The following is a 15108-nucleotide window of genomic DNA, read 5'->3' as shown; positions in this document are numbered from 1 at the left end:
AACACAAAACCTAATTCCAGATGTATTTTACTGTGATTGAGACCTAGGTTGGATTATACTCTAATGAACTACAAGAATTAGTGAAAACTGACAATTTCTGATAAATTCTACAAATTAGGGCTCATAAAAATTACTCTCACCAAAAATGTAATTATTAGCTGAAAGCTTCAACAGGACTAAACATTAATGGAAAAATTTAAGAAAAAGTTGGCTGATGTCAGTCTTGATAGGATTAAGCCTCCTGGAATTACAGAAATAACCTTATCTTTAATTTTGAGAACTTCCACTCAGTAAAAGGATTCTTTCCACAAAAGGTATTTTTTATGTTACTCAAGAACTCTACAGTAAAACCCATCTGCTATCATGCATAAAACCTAGCAGACTATCTATCCAGTCTTTCCCAAGTGGCTGATCTTTTCTTTTACTGGTGATTTACATTCAGAACATCTTCTTACAGAAAGCACAGACGCTTCTGATAGTAACTCCTATGACTCTTACTAGGCACTTCATGATATTCTTCTGACACCATCTCTTATTCATCATTGCCTTAAAATATATTTTTCTACTTTATCTAATCAACACTGTAAAGTAGTAAATTTATAGTCATTAACTTAAGGTAGATCATAGAGTCACTTAAAAATATGCATTTCACCCTCAGGCAATTTTTTTCGTCCACATTACAAATTGAGTAAGAAAATAAGATCAAATACAATTTACCTGGTTGGTATGATTCCAAACATAAATAAAAGGAGATGAAAATGTACTTCCTAGATGTCAGTTTATAGCTGTTACTATTTAATATAGTATCACAAACGTGACTGTAACAAGAAAGGCATAGTTCTGAGCCATGAAGGAGCTGTATGTAATTATTTGGTAACATCCTGAGAAGCATGGAAATATTAATTCTTCAGTAAAGTTATTATTGATGGCTACACTGCTGAGGGGCCCCCATCAGTCCTGAAGTTAGAATGTTAGTATTGACAGACATTTTTTTCCCTTTGTAATGTCTTAAACAAAGAAACCATTAATAGCCTAATGATCAGACAGATGAGCCATCAGTCAATCCAGACGCCATGCAACCATTATATCAAGACTACCCCATACAGCATGAACCCTTTGAACCCTTTAAATTAGCCTGGACAAATTCCCTCCTTTCCCAAAAGGATTTCCTACTGTAAACATATGCTTTACCACAAACTCAGCATTTTTCAAGTATCTCTTTCCATCCAGATAACTCAGCTTGGTAAAGTATAATCACTGAAAAACATCCCCAAAATGTTCCTCGCTTTTTTCCATTTTTCAGACTCTACAGTACTTCAAATTGTTGTCATTCCCTGTTATAAGCTAATAACATGCTAGTCTTGCAGAACAGTCACCAACTCTCCTGAAAAAAGTGAATTGCATAATAAAATCTCTGATACATCATTAATATTATTACAGCGATCATGGATTCTTTTGTCTCCAGAAGCACTCCAAAAAGTTTTCTACCATGTGTTTCGACAGACAGCAAAACATGGGACTCAAAACCAGTATATATTTTAAATTATAGTTTGCATGGAGCTGTATCACTATGGTCTGGAATACTGACAATATATACTTCTATATTTTGAATATGCGTTTAATTTTAGTCCCATTGGGACAAAACGACACCTAACTTCCATGTAACTAAGTTTAACTTTTGTTCAGTTTTGGCATCACTTTGTTAATGGTTTCATTAGCAGAAGGATTAGCTCATTTATCCCACTAGTCAAAAGCAGAGACCTGAGAGATCTCATTCAATTTCTGGCATTATACTTCTCTGACTGTGCAGAATTAATGAAAGAATCACTGAAGCCTTGTACTTCCAATAGTAAACAAGAGAAACCCTTGTAGTAAGTTTAATCAAAGCAATGCTATTCAGGTGCTGGTTAGAAGTTTACTGCTTAAAATAAAGTATGATGCCAAATATCTTTTACTCCCAGAAAATACACAAGTTTGCAGTATTACTTCCGCTATATCTTTGTAGAAAAGAAAAAAAAAAAAAACCAAATTTTACATGTTCTTAAACAAGAGTTTGCAGCAACAGAAACCAGTCTGAGAAAAAAATTGGTGACAATGGGAACACAACACACCACTTTTGTATTTGCTAAATATCTAACTGGAGTTATTGCCAAGTCTAGAAAACAAGATGCAATCTGTTCTAAATGGAATGGCACGTATGAGAATAATGTTGATGTTATGGTCAGAGAAGCATTTCTTTTTATGGTAACAGTATATTTTAAACATTTCTCTTTAATAAAAGAAACACTTCCATAGTTTAATCCTCACACGGCAGAAAGTGTTCTGGAGATGTAGACTGCACCACAACTGTCTTCTAACACATTCCCTCCAAATAAAAATACAACAAACCATTGTGCAGGATTGTTTGAAGAGTAAATAAAAATTCTTCAGAGTACTTTCTTTCCCCACCGTTCCACCCAACTGCTTGCAAGGAAACCTGAACGCTAGCTAGGAGCTTCTGCCTGTAAATATCATTGGTATGTCAGAAGATTTCCCCCTTCCCTGCCTAAACTTCTCCTTAAATTACATTCAGATTTCTGTGGTACCATAACAGCTTCAATATGGCACATATTTCAGTATTTTGTAAAGGTTTCAATTCCATTTCCACCTCCAGTTATTTTTGGTTTACATTTTTCATCCTGGCTGCTCTGCAGGGTGCACATCCTTACAATATTTATGTGAGGTCTTACAGCTCTAACATGGAATATTGTTAACTACTATAAAAAACAAAACCACATCGAGATATATCCTGAAGTGATATCCTGTATTATAGGATATGCAACAGATTTCACCATGTTTTATTGAAACATGTGTCAAAGCAATGCAATTCTTGATGGCAAAATAAAAGTGAGTCATGTAAAAAATGGTTGTTTGGGCTTTTATGAGGTTCACACAAACTTTCTTTCAATTCCATTCGTGGGAATGCACAATCCGCATTTATGCAGCTTGATTTTTCAAGTTTAAATGAGTGAAAAATCCAAAACAAATCTCAACAAAACTGTTTTGCTTTGCTTGCTATGGGTCAATATCATGTAAAATGCCAAAACATTCCCCGCCCCCAGGTGGTAATGGCAGATGAGCCTAGATTCACTTGGAACCGAACACAAGCTTTCTAAATGGCCACAAACTATTATAAGTATTCCAGGTATGTCCCAAAAATTTGGAGTATATTGCAAAAAACGCTGTGCAGAGCATGATAATTAAAATTATTGTGTACTTAGATAATCCTTATTTTTTATTCTATAGAAGTCATTTGTGAAAGGTTATGCAGTATACTTTATAGTTCAAGTACCTAAAAGAAACTGTTGAGACGTATTAACATCAGAGTTTATTTCTCTTCTAACTGTACTTTATTCCAGAACCCAGTAAAAAGACTGGACTTGAAACAAACTGGAGATCAACTCTAGTTGTTTTAAGTTTAGAACATTCCTTAATTCAACTAAAGCAGTGTTTAGTTGGGGACCTTAGGCAAGCATTGAACATAGCATTATCTTTCTTTACAAACCGTTTTCCAAGTTTTGCACACAATCTCACATTGTCACACTCACTAAATCAGAGCAGAATTTGCAAGATATCTACACAAAGCAGAACTATCTAGAGCATAGTTTGGAGAATACAAGTACCTATCTATGCACACTATTTTCTTTGTATAGCTTTCATCCATTATATAAAGCAATGTGTAAACACTGAAGACCAAGTATAGCAAATGCTTAAAAGATTAAATAATCCGTATTACTGTGTTTACATGTCTATATTTTATAGTTCTATTGGAATGTGTGCATTTGAGTACACATGTATGTATATTATATAGCATTTATATTAAGAGTCTTCAAAAAAATGGGGCTATTCTGTTTGTGCTAACAACTGGACAGAAGCTAGAACCAGCTAAACTTATGTGAGACACTCCTACTTGGCTTGATAAGGAAGGATAAGTGGAAGTTAACTGGTATCACCCGTATCTTCTAATGAAACATTCTATAATCTACTCCTACTTTCCCACTTTCCTGTGTAGTCAATGTAGTTTGCATCAAACACCTATTTAATAAGGCTACTAAATCTCTTCAAAGGACAGTCTTCAACAAAGTATAGGGCAAAATATGTCAATTTAAGCGCTAAAAGCTCTGTTAAGGAGCATTTTTTGAGCAGCTCTTACAGATTCTTACCAGCTCTGGTGTATCTTCTGCTAATGGCAAAAAAGTAGCTTCCAGAATAGCAACTTGATCAGTGCTGAGCTTCTGCCACAGACTAATCAGCATAATCATCAGATGGGTGGCACTTTTCAACTTTGTGAATGCCTGGAACATGTTGGCTTGATTTTCTTCTGCTGCATCTGCTAGAGCTATTACCTGCAAAAATTACAAACGTTTGTTAAGTATAATTTTACCATCCGTGAACACTCAACACTGAAATTACCTTTGGCACACTCTTGTTTTCCTTTTGAAGATCCTGACGAATTCTGTTTTCCATAAAAACAAACTAAAGAGTATTAAATGAGTTATCATTTATCTAGATTTTTCTTTTGCGTACCCAAGGCAATTTCAAGTCCATACGGCAACAGGATTAATCTATCTAGTACAATCAGCGTAGAAAGGATTCTGTTTGGAGCATATTCTTAAAGCATTCCTGAAATTGATCCTCATCATATCACATAATACACGATCACAAACTAACTTTAAGGTTTATACCACACAAGACACTAATCTGTATATGACCAGCAAGCCTAGTGTATTAATAAAAAACAATACATTGATTTTATGCAATTAAAAATGCAGTATATAATTATTTCCACATGAACATAGCTGCCATCTGTTATTTTATTAACTCTCGGGTGTCTCCGTGTTTTGCACTAGTTGCTTCAGCTTTTATGCCAAAATTTAAACATTATGGATCATGTGTATGAAGGCAATACCACTTCAACTGCCAGACATTATGAAAGAATTTTCAAAATAAAATGAAATGGCAGATTCACTCCTTGTAAGATGGTAAGATAGTTTTGCTGAGTACTTCAAGATGGGGAAAAACAGAAGAGCTATTATATGGTATTCTACTCAGTGCAGAAATTACTTGCCATTGTATATAATACTGTCCACTCATAGCATTACAAAAATTGATATTTTGAAAAATATTGCTATAAATGTCTTCTTTCTTGAAATACAATGTTTAGACATTTTCCATCACGGGTGAAAAGCGAAGATGACAGAGATTTCAATATGCAATTGCTATCATTTCAATATGACAAGAGATTTTTCCATGGTATTTGAACTGAATTACTTCAACTAACGGAAAGGAACAAAGGTTAGGGGTTTCTCCTGGGGGAGTACAACTTACAAGACCTGTTCTTATGAATGCCACTACATCTTCATGTTGCCTGAATAATACTTGGCTTACAGCAGCACTGATTATCTTCACTGTCATTTAAATCAACATAAAGCATCTCCCTCAACCACTTTTCTCCTTTTGTTTATTTATCTGGAAAATGGAGCAATAGGTGCTTGACTGGAGTTGTGAAAAGCCTCACAGATATGCAGTTAAAGTGTAATTAGTATTGCAACGGAATTTACAAAGTAAAACTTGCAGAGCTGGATCCATTAACATTTGGCAACAGCTAGAAAATGAAAATACTATACGATGCATCTTCAGCTGGGAAACAAAGCCAACCAGCTGTTAGCATTTGGTGGAGGAAAACTATTTTTAATCTGCAATACTGGCATTAGAGATGTGTGTGTGTTCCCTCCAAGCTCCCATGTGACTGGGAAGATAAAGAAAACAGAATTTTAGGGAACTATAAATATGAAACATTTCAAACAAAATGTGTTGATAGCTTTTGTTTTAGATTTTAAAATGTAATGTTTCCAAATAAAATGGAGAACCCACAGGACACTCATGAGTCCAAACACTACATAAATCAGAGCCAAGTAACAAAACAAAAAAAAAGCCCAGCTAACCATGCGAAGGAGAAGCGAGAAATTAATCCCAAATAGAGAAATCCAACATAACATACTTTGGTTAGAGGAGACTAGTAGTATCACAGACATGTCAGCTGATGTAATCATGCCCGCATTCAGACCAAAGCCCTGATGTTCTCCATACCCCATGTTCTGCACAAGGTGGAGTTCCCTATTGCAGTTACTTCTCAACAGAGTTACAGGTGACAAAGCTACATGACAAATGCAACACTACATAGTACCTACATCAGTTGCATCTGACGACTGTAACCAGTAGTTGTATACACTACACAGCTTCATATTTCTGAGGAGACAAGCAACAGTAGACAAATTCTCCTCAGTCTGACAGGAGACTTCAAATATCTAATCACCTTTCCTGTCCAATATTCATTTGAGAATTTTGGGAAGAAAAATATGCTAAGATGAGTTTAATACACTCATGACATTCACCAGTATGCTTCCTATAATATCATTACTGGATGGGATAGTGCAATAGATAAATTCAGAATTCCTGGAATTCGGAATAAGGGCAGGCTAGCTGTATCCTATCATGGATAACACTCAGCTAATATCAATTCTGCTGAAGAAGCAGGCGAAGACAGTTGCACTTGTGCAACAACTACCTGAAGAGCACTTAAACAAAAAAGGTAAAGGACACTTTCTAGACTGAGTCATTAATGAATGGCAGTCTCTCACTCTGTGCTACATTTCAACTTACACTGTACTGGACACCTCAGAAGCATAAGTTGCATAAAGTAACTGATGTGGCCTTTCACCTTAAGGATCCTTCACTTCAGAATTTGCTTTCTTTCCATTTTATAACGATGAACAAAGGAGATGCTCACCTTTTCATAGGCTATAGATGTAAAACAAATATCTCAGTATTCCTAAACAATACCTAATGTACCAAGCCTATAAGCTATTTTGAAAGCAGCTTGACAAAAAACTCTAAAAAGTACAACTGTTGAAAAAGTTTGTCTTTGGTACAAAATTTCTAGTTCTGAAGGCAGAATAATACAAGACATATTATAGCAGAGACAGGCCTTAGTTTCTAAAGAAGGGGTGCAGTCTTGGAGTATTTCAGGCCACTGAAACATACGCCAAGTAACTCTCTAAATGACTGTATATATGCAAGTTCTACTTTATGCTTGCAGAGAAACCAAAGGGGGAAAAAACATTTGTAAGTACTAATTATTCTGTTAGTAGATGAATAATATTGCTTTATGAGACCTGGAATATCCAGGATAATACAATCTTAATTACCATATGATAATGTAGGCACACACAGTCATTGTCATTTTAAAAATGCCTATATCATAGACAGAAACAAGGCTGTCAAAACAGCACCCTTTTAGATATGCTGAGAACTGAAAGCCAAAGCAACATAGAAAGCAGCTGGAAGGGACTAAAAATAACTTTGACAATACATAGTTCCACAGTAAATACTTAACATAAGGGGAAAAAAAGAAGTCTGTCCTCGCTGAGGATAATTACTCTAAAAAACACCCAGGACATCAGCTATAAATTTTAGAAGCTTTCTGGGGTTCTTCATTCAAACACTTGCAGAATTTAAGGATGAAGAAGTTCTAAAACCATGACATTCACCTTTTTAATTATTTTATTTTCACCTGGAAATTATCTCTAATTGTATTTTACAATAGTTGAGGGAAATAAAGAATCTATACCCTTTGCAAATTGAGATCCTAGTGCCTTCAGACTCAGTCACAGTTTCTCCATAATTTCCCAACAATTCTTCAATCCTCACAGTAGTTGGTCAATCTGTTAAGATCTATTATATTATCATTCTAAACAGATATAAAATACCAAAAAAAGAAAATGTCTTCCTGTCTCACTTTTTCACAGGGTAGATGGAAAAATAAATTGCAACTGGCAGTCCATAGTGTAGCTTAGATGCAAAGTTTTTAGGCCAACAGGAAACTATCAAGTAAAAAGTCCATCTATACTGCATAAGGCCTATCAATGCCTATTTAATATTTTTCTCTCTCCTTTAATATCACAAAGCTTTCAAATGAAGACAATTAAAAATATGTTTTTCAAACTCTCTAAAAGCAATGGAAGAAAGGAAAGTGGCTGATGCAGGAAAGATTTAAGAGGTACTGGAAAGGGTCGAAGGTACAGTATTGAATATATATTTTTACAACTCACCAAAACTTGGTTTTCATCTACATCCTTTTTTGTTTAAATTTTTCTGTAAAGTTATTAATGGAAGCATGTCATAAAAAGAAAAGAAAGAAAGAAGAAAAGAACTATTCTCTAAATTAAGATCATATTTAAGATTTTTTTACTAAATTTCATATTCACAGTTGCAAAGGCAGAGCTGAAATCCAGAAGTACTGTTATAATCTTGAGAACTTCACCTCTCAACACTATTACCAGGATTTGACTGCAAAGATTTCTCAGGACAGAGCATTTCTTATGTTTTCAGCCTTAAGTGTTCAAGCAGAAATATTTCTTCACGCTTATTTCATTGCTAAGTAGACCTTATAAGATGTCAAGCATTTGAAAATTGTAAACTAATGGTGAATCAAGTTTTTAAAACAATCAGATTTCTCCATTATTAGCGCTTACTTAAAGATATTTTTAGGCAGTGTTTAACACCCAGCAATAACTTCAAAATTACTAATTTCTCTTGAAAAAAATATTTCAACATACCCACTTTTGTATATTCAGACAAGTTCCTTGGGGCAACAACGAACATCACTCACGCGCTTATTCCAATAATACAAAAAAATACAAATACACTTCCAAAAATACAAAATGTCTTATTATTAGCTGGCTAGGAAACTTTGAAAAAGTAAAGGGCAAGGACTGAGTATGAAGTTCCAAGGAGCTTTCTTTTGAGTTGGTAGTATATTTTCTTGGAGTCCCTAACACCATTGGGACTGAAGACTCTCACAGGTTTTATACTATAGTCTAAAATGAAGAACAGGAAACATGACTAACAATTTGTTTTTCTTTTTTTAAAACAGCCAAGAAAAACATAACTGTCCACCACTGGTAAAACTTTGGCCAACTAGTCTTATTCTCACCTAGTTCTATCACACTGGGTTCAGCTTCTAGTAAATTTGAAGTATCTTCATTTTTAGCAGAAATCAAGTTTGAAGAGAGCAGAAGTTTGGCATTTAAGGAATACAGAATCTCTTTACATTTCATCCATAGGACTTAGGAGCAAGTCTCCTATGCAAAATTTGTTAAAATATGAAAAATAACATCAGAAATGTAATTATTCTGAAACGGACACAGGGATGATGAATTATCAAGACTAATATGGACTCCACATTATTTAATCCATAATATAAAATTTTATACCTGTTTTCAGAAGAGCCATTCTGTACATAGAGTTACACAAGCAAAAACAGAGATCACAAGCTCACAGGTCTCTTCTGGCAATCATTCTTAACTTAATATAGAATAATTTATATCAAGGTACTTAATTGATCATACCCCTTCCAAACATTTTTAAACACTATTAGATCTTCATAAACCAGGATTTTAATGCATGTAAAGCAGAAAAAAAATAATAGAGATGAAAAATGCTGGGATTCCTGCTTGTTCATTCTTATTGCAATAGGACATTTACTACTATTCTATTTCACCCTTCCCCACATTCACTCATATTAGAGAAGGAAATACAACCCAGTTGCTAAATCCATTATAAGATCTAACAGAATATTTTTCTTGTGGTTTTAAGAAGTCTCCATCACATATCCTAGTTCACATAGAACATGTAAGAATTTTTTTCCTTACAAGCCCCTTTGTTTACCTTGCACACATGGCATGCAGCCACATACAAAAGCTAAGACACAGCAAAGAAAACATTTAAAATAGGTAACATAAGTGTTAATATCAATTTAATTAATAAAACCCTAAATATCCCTTATTTTGAGAGTAACTGTTTTTTACGGGCAATTCCCAAAGTAGTTTACAACATAACAAAACAGTGATTAGCAGCCTGATTCTCTGTGCAGACCATCTCACTCAACAACCATTGTGCACACAGCTTTTGACAGGTGACTAAAGCTTTATGGAATGCGGGCAAAGGTATCCATGTCAGAGAGCGATCTTTATCAAACACTCTCAAGTCACCAGAAAGAATAACCATGTCACTCCCGCAAGGGAGCACTTCTAAACGCTACGGCGTTCCCACAGCGCTGCAACGGGTACGTGAGAGCGCACCTTGGGATTAAGTACCTCAGGCCACAATTATCTGACCCTTGTAAAAATGCCTCGGCTAGTGCTAACCATGACCGCAGTTTTTGAAACTGTGGCATAAGCCCACCATGATGACAACAAAGCATCAATTCACTAGACACTGAATACTCAACTTTCAAGTGAAGCCCAACAGGACCCCAATCTAAGAAGACAGCACAGAGATGAAAGAAGTTGCAGCACTATGACCCATGCTTTATCTGGATGCACCCAGCTACCCGCCGAAATTTTATTGCTTCACTTGATGAACATGAAATTACTGATCCTCACAAGTAATTACTATAGCGATCTTTGCCTCTGGAAACTAGAACAGCCAGATTAATGAAATACTCAAGGTTGCAATGGAAGTTGTGTGGTTTTGTTTTCTTCTATGTTATTTCCATGACAAAATTATGATTAACAGCTCTATTGCCCCTTTAGCTGGAATTTGCCACAAAGCCCTATCATCTACAAGAACATCACAGGTTACAGATTAAAATGGCAACCAACTCAAAAATTCTATAAAAGCCAACGACATGTACTCTTTAAATTTAGAATCGTCTTTTGAGATTTCACATATAACAAACCTGTGTCTTACCTCCACAAACCAAGTGGAGACAACAGTGGATTATTATCGTGGAGAGTCACACTGCGTATTATTTTATTACACTTTAAGAACTAGTGATGATGATGTTAATAAGTCTTTCAGAATAAAGCAACTATCATTTCAACTATCCACAAACATAATAGTATGAAAACGAACAATTAAAAAGGAAAAAAAAAGAGATCTCTACCCTTTTCGTTTTTCCCCTTTAAAACACTCTCTAAGAACAGAGGCTACTGCTTTGTCTTCACAAGTCTCTATTCCCCCAGTTTTTATCTACACCACTGTACTCTAACTAGAAAGTTTTTTTGAACGTTACTGCAAAATATTTAGTGGATTCAGAACCCGAGGCACCTGAGTCCATTAACTAAAAGCACTTGATTGTTAATACATTTAAACCCAAATTAAAACCCTGAAAGGTCAATGTCAGTCTACTCCATATCAAATCTGTATTTTGACTGGGAAAAGTATTTAAAAAAAGCTGTGCCTGTAAAATCCAAGCAAGACGACATGGTTAGCTTTACACTACAAATAGGTACGATCTAATTAAAGGAAGAATATTCATATGCTCCTAAATCTAAACATGCAGCTTTTTACGTGCATAAATCAATCTTGAAAATTCTTCTGTCTTATCAGTACTACTGTAGTGGCAAAAAACTGCTTGTTTGCATCACTGTTGCCAGTTTACTACTTTTATTTAAACACGTTAGTGTTTTATATTGCTATCATTATTTGAGCTTCCTTATTTAAATCCATGGTAACATAAAAGAATTCCTGTTGTCTCTGGTATTTCTTCCATCTGTGGTAAGGATTAGAGTTAAGATTATTTTAACTTGATTAATTTACTTCTATTTGCTTGACTGTTTTTTTTTTTAAAGGGGTATAGCATTTTTGAGAAGCCAGATAAATTAATACGGTCAATACCTGACACCTGACCTCCTCTTGATAGTCTATCCACAAGTAAATATCACAGCCCGTTTTGCATGTGAGTAACATATGATTTGGTACAACTATTTAACACAAAGATGGGGAAAAAAACAATTCTTGAAGGAAAGAATATATTCCATATTCCAAAACACATAAGATGCTTCTAAATGAACTGGAAAGTAAGTTCTACATTATAAAATCCAAATTTAAAAGCAGACTTATAAAATTAGTAGCTTATCTGAGTGTAATAACATCTGGTACAAATTACACAAAAGCCAAGAAGCCAGTGAGTTACAATGAAACCTTACTTACCCCTTCAAAACAAAAGTTCCATTTAAGCATAGGGATGTGCTAAATAACACACAGATACATCACAGAATCTCTGATAGTCAATGAATATTGAAGACAGAGTTTCACTGTGAAACTGTGGTTGAATTGGCAGCAATGTATAAAAAATACAGCCAAACATTAGCTAAATGGAGACAGAGAGGTGGAGAACTTGGTTTATATCACCAAATATACGGTATTATGTAATGATAACAAAAAAAAAATCCTTTACAACAAAGGAACAAATTTTAAACAGTGAAGTTGCACACTTTGTATATTACAATAAGCTGTGAACCTAAACAAATGGCTTCAAAAACTCATAGAGGCCTCATCCTGTAAATTTCTAATTGTATTTCAGTCCAATGGGATCTCTGGATGGCCAGGAAACCAAGAGACCCATTAGATCCTACTTTTGCAAACATTTATGTACAGTGAAGCTCAATAGGTAAAATTAAGGATTTGCTAACTCCAGGCGGAATGCCGCATTGATTCAGTAAAGGCAGGACTACTACGACTACTATTCTCAGTGTAATTAGTCATATGCACCTAGTGGGAAAAAAGCATTTGTAGCATGTTAGATATCAGGTGATGAGTGTAGTTGTAGAAATCTCAACTAAATTCGTAAATCATTGCTTCCCAGAAAGTACACAGTAAAACACATCTCCTAAATCAAGCTCAACTCATATTTATATATTACTATAATAATGAAATCAATAAATGTGGTGACAAACGCACCTTAAAAAGGTTAATAAAAACAAATCCAATTAACCAATAATATAAATATAATTCCATCCATATAGAGGAACACAAAGCCATTCCAGCAAATTCTATTCCAACACCTTTAACAACAAAAGTATCAATATCAAACAAATCAGCAAGCCAGTCAAGACAGCGAAGTACTAAACTAAATTTCAAGCTCTTAAACTTGCCCACCCAATCCCATTTGTGATTTTGGCACTTCTGCTTTATACAGAACCACCTGAGGAAATTTCTACACTTCCCCATTCAGGCTGGCTAGCATATAATTTTAAGTGATCAGAAAACATTGTGGTTGCTAACACAGTGTCTGAGAGTAACAGTAAGACTCAGAATGATTAAATTAAAAGAATACCCTCTGGAAACAGATGCTAAACATAGCAATCAAAGGAAATGGATGGCAGGCTAATTAGAAGCTCAAACTTAACTACAACACTAATTTCAGGACATCTCATTAAAATTACTTTTCTATTTTGAGATATTTTACAGAATTTCTCTATTATTAGTAAAATCTTGAGAACATGTGCCAGTACATTTGGAAATAAAACGGGCTTCTCAAGTCAAAATGCAAAGGTCGCAAAACATATGAATTGCTTGCTTGAATACCCTGTCTTTGAATTACAAGTTTTTCATAATTTCTTCTCCTTTTTGTTCTGAATGAGACATAACCATTTCAAAACAAAGGAACAACATGATGAAATGCAGGTTTTATAAAACTCGGTCAAAAACACAGTCTGTGTAAAACTTGAAGAGAATTCAAGAAAAAGATTGGCGTTCACTAGGTTTTACTGGATTTACCAGCAAAAATAGAAAGATGGTTTCAAAAGAGGCATTTAGTGAAAGTAAAAATTCATTGTTTATGCAAGGTGACACCAGCATAAGTTTCAGACAAAGCAGACTCCTGCGTTCCTCTACAGATGAAGTACAGCACAGAGCACAATAATGCTTGCTCCACAACGATACTCAACAAGTAACATCACAAACTTGAGCTGTGTTCTATTTCATATAATATTCAACTTCTATGTCAACAGTTATTGCCACATAGGCGTGATTATTTGCAGTGATGTAGCTTTCATTTTATGGGAGCAAGACAAGTATTGATAGACCAAAAATATCCTACTGCTAATTCACACTGCAGGTGGACTTAACCTAACAATGAAGAAGCAAAGAGTTTATCATATTCCTGCCTGCGACCCTCCATCTATAGAAAAAGAAAGAAAACAAAAAAGGAACCACCTGAAGTAACATTACAGTGTATTCGATGGCAACTTTTCATGTGGTGATCAAAAGAACATATATTTTTAGGTCACTGAATTTGTTGTCCTGCAGATAATGGCCAATGATGGTCATTCTTCTGCACACCTGGAACCGCACCTTCTAACTCTCTTCTCTCAAACTGACAAATTAAGAATTCTCACCTGAAATACCTGCTAATTCACAAGCACAAAGCCCACAGGAACAGAATCAGGTGCAGTTTTCTTTACATGCACACCTGCCCTAGCCACACAATAAACTCAGGCAGTGCATTCTGCCAGTTAAACCTAGGAGTGAGAGATCTTAAGTAGAAATCAAAACATAAAACCAAAATAAGCAAATGTTCATCCCCCAAACTGGTTCCTCTTTTGTTCAAAACAAGACAAGCTGCAAAACTAGCAATTATTTTAGTGTGCAAAATTTATTTTATCACAGGATTATTCTCACGAAGTAAGTATGTCTCACCATAGGTTATGGATTGGTGTCCAATAAAGTGAATGCCAACATTATATACACATGTACATATTTACAGGATTTGGGCTTTATTATTAATCATAACATTCTATGTTGATCTCCTGCTGCTCTCCTAAATATATCTGAAGCTACATGGATTTCTAACATTCATTTCAAAATACATTATCTAATGATGTGTTTATAATCTCTTAGCCTTTGAGAAATGTCATGAAAAAAAGTTCAAAATTGGCAGTACAGGCAAAAGTCCTTCACCCATGTCTTTGGAAATATGACTTTTTCCTTACTTTCAGTAAGCAAACTGCTAACTCCACGCATATCCCACATTGTTGTTCTTTTCCTTAAAATAAATGAAAAGATAAAAGAGCTAACAAACAGATTAAAGAAATTCCTTCCACTACGTTTAGCACCACTTCTCTACTGAAAGAACAGCTGTGTGGCAAACTTGCCAATTTTTGAGATAAACACAATTTTGACCTAGCCTCACTACCTACGTACCCTGGTATGCTGACAGAAAAGCAAGACAGTTCAGACCAACCTAGAGGTAAAGGGGGAACAACCTCTTACCTTCAAAAT

General features: G+C 34.9%; 1 protein-coding gene across 1 annotated transcript in view; it reads right to left on the bottom strand.

Annotated features, from left to right (window-relative positions):
* The window catches only part of BBS9 (Bardet-Biedl syndrome 9), a gene marked incomplete at both ends in the record, with an annotated part of 316065 nt that overhangs the window by 170312 nt on the left and 130645 nt on the right, over positions 1 to 15108 (bottom strand). Inside the window, one exon of the mRNA XM_082499654.1 lies at positions 4203 to 4385. Within this exon, the coding sequence (XP_082355780.1) occupies positions 4203 to 4385 (183 nt within the window). The remainder of the gene's footprint in view (positions 1 to 4202; positions 4386 to 15108) is intronic.

Source organism: Vanellus vanellus, assembly GCF_965231255.1.
Source record: "Vanellus vanellus genome assembly, chromosome: 2".
NCBI lineage: Eukaryota > Metazoa > Chordata > Aves > Charadriiformes > Charadriidae > Vanellus > Vanellus vanellus.
This window is presented reverse-complemented; position numbering and strand designations above follow the sequence as displayed.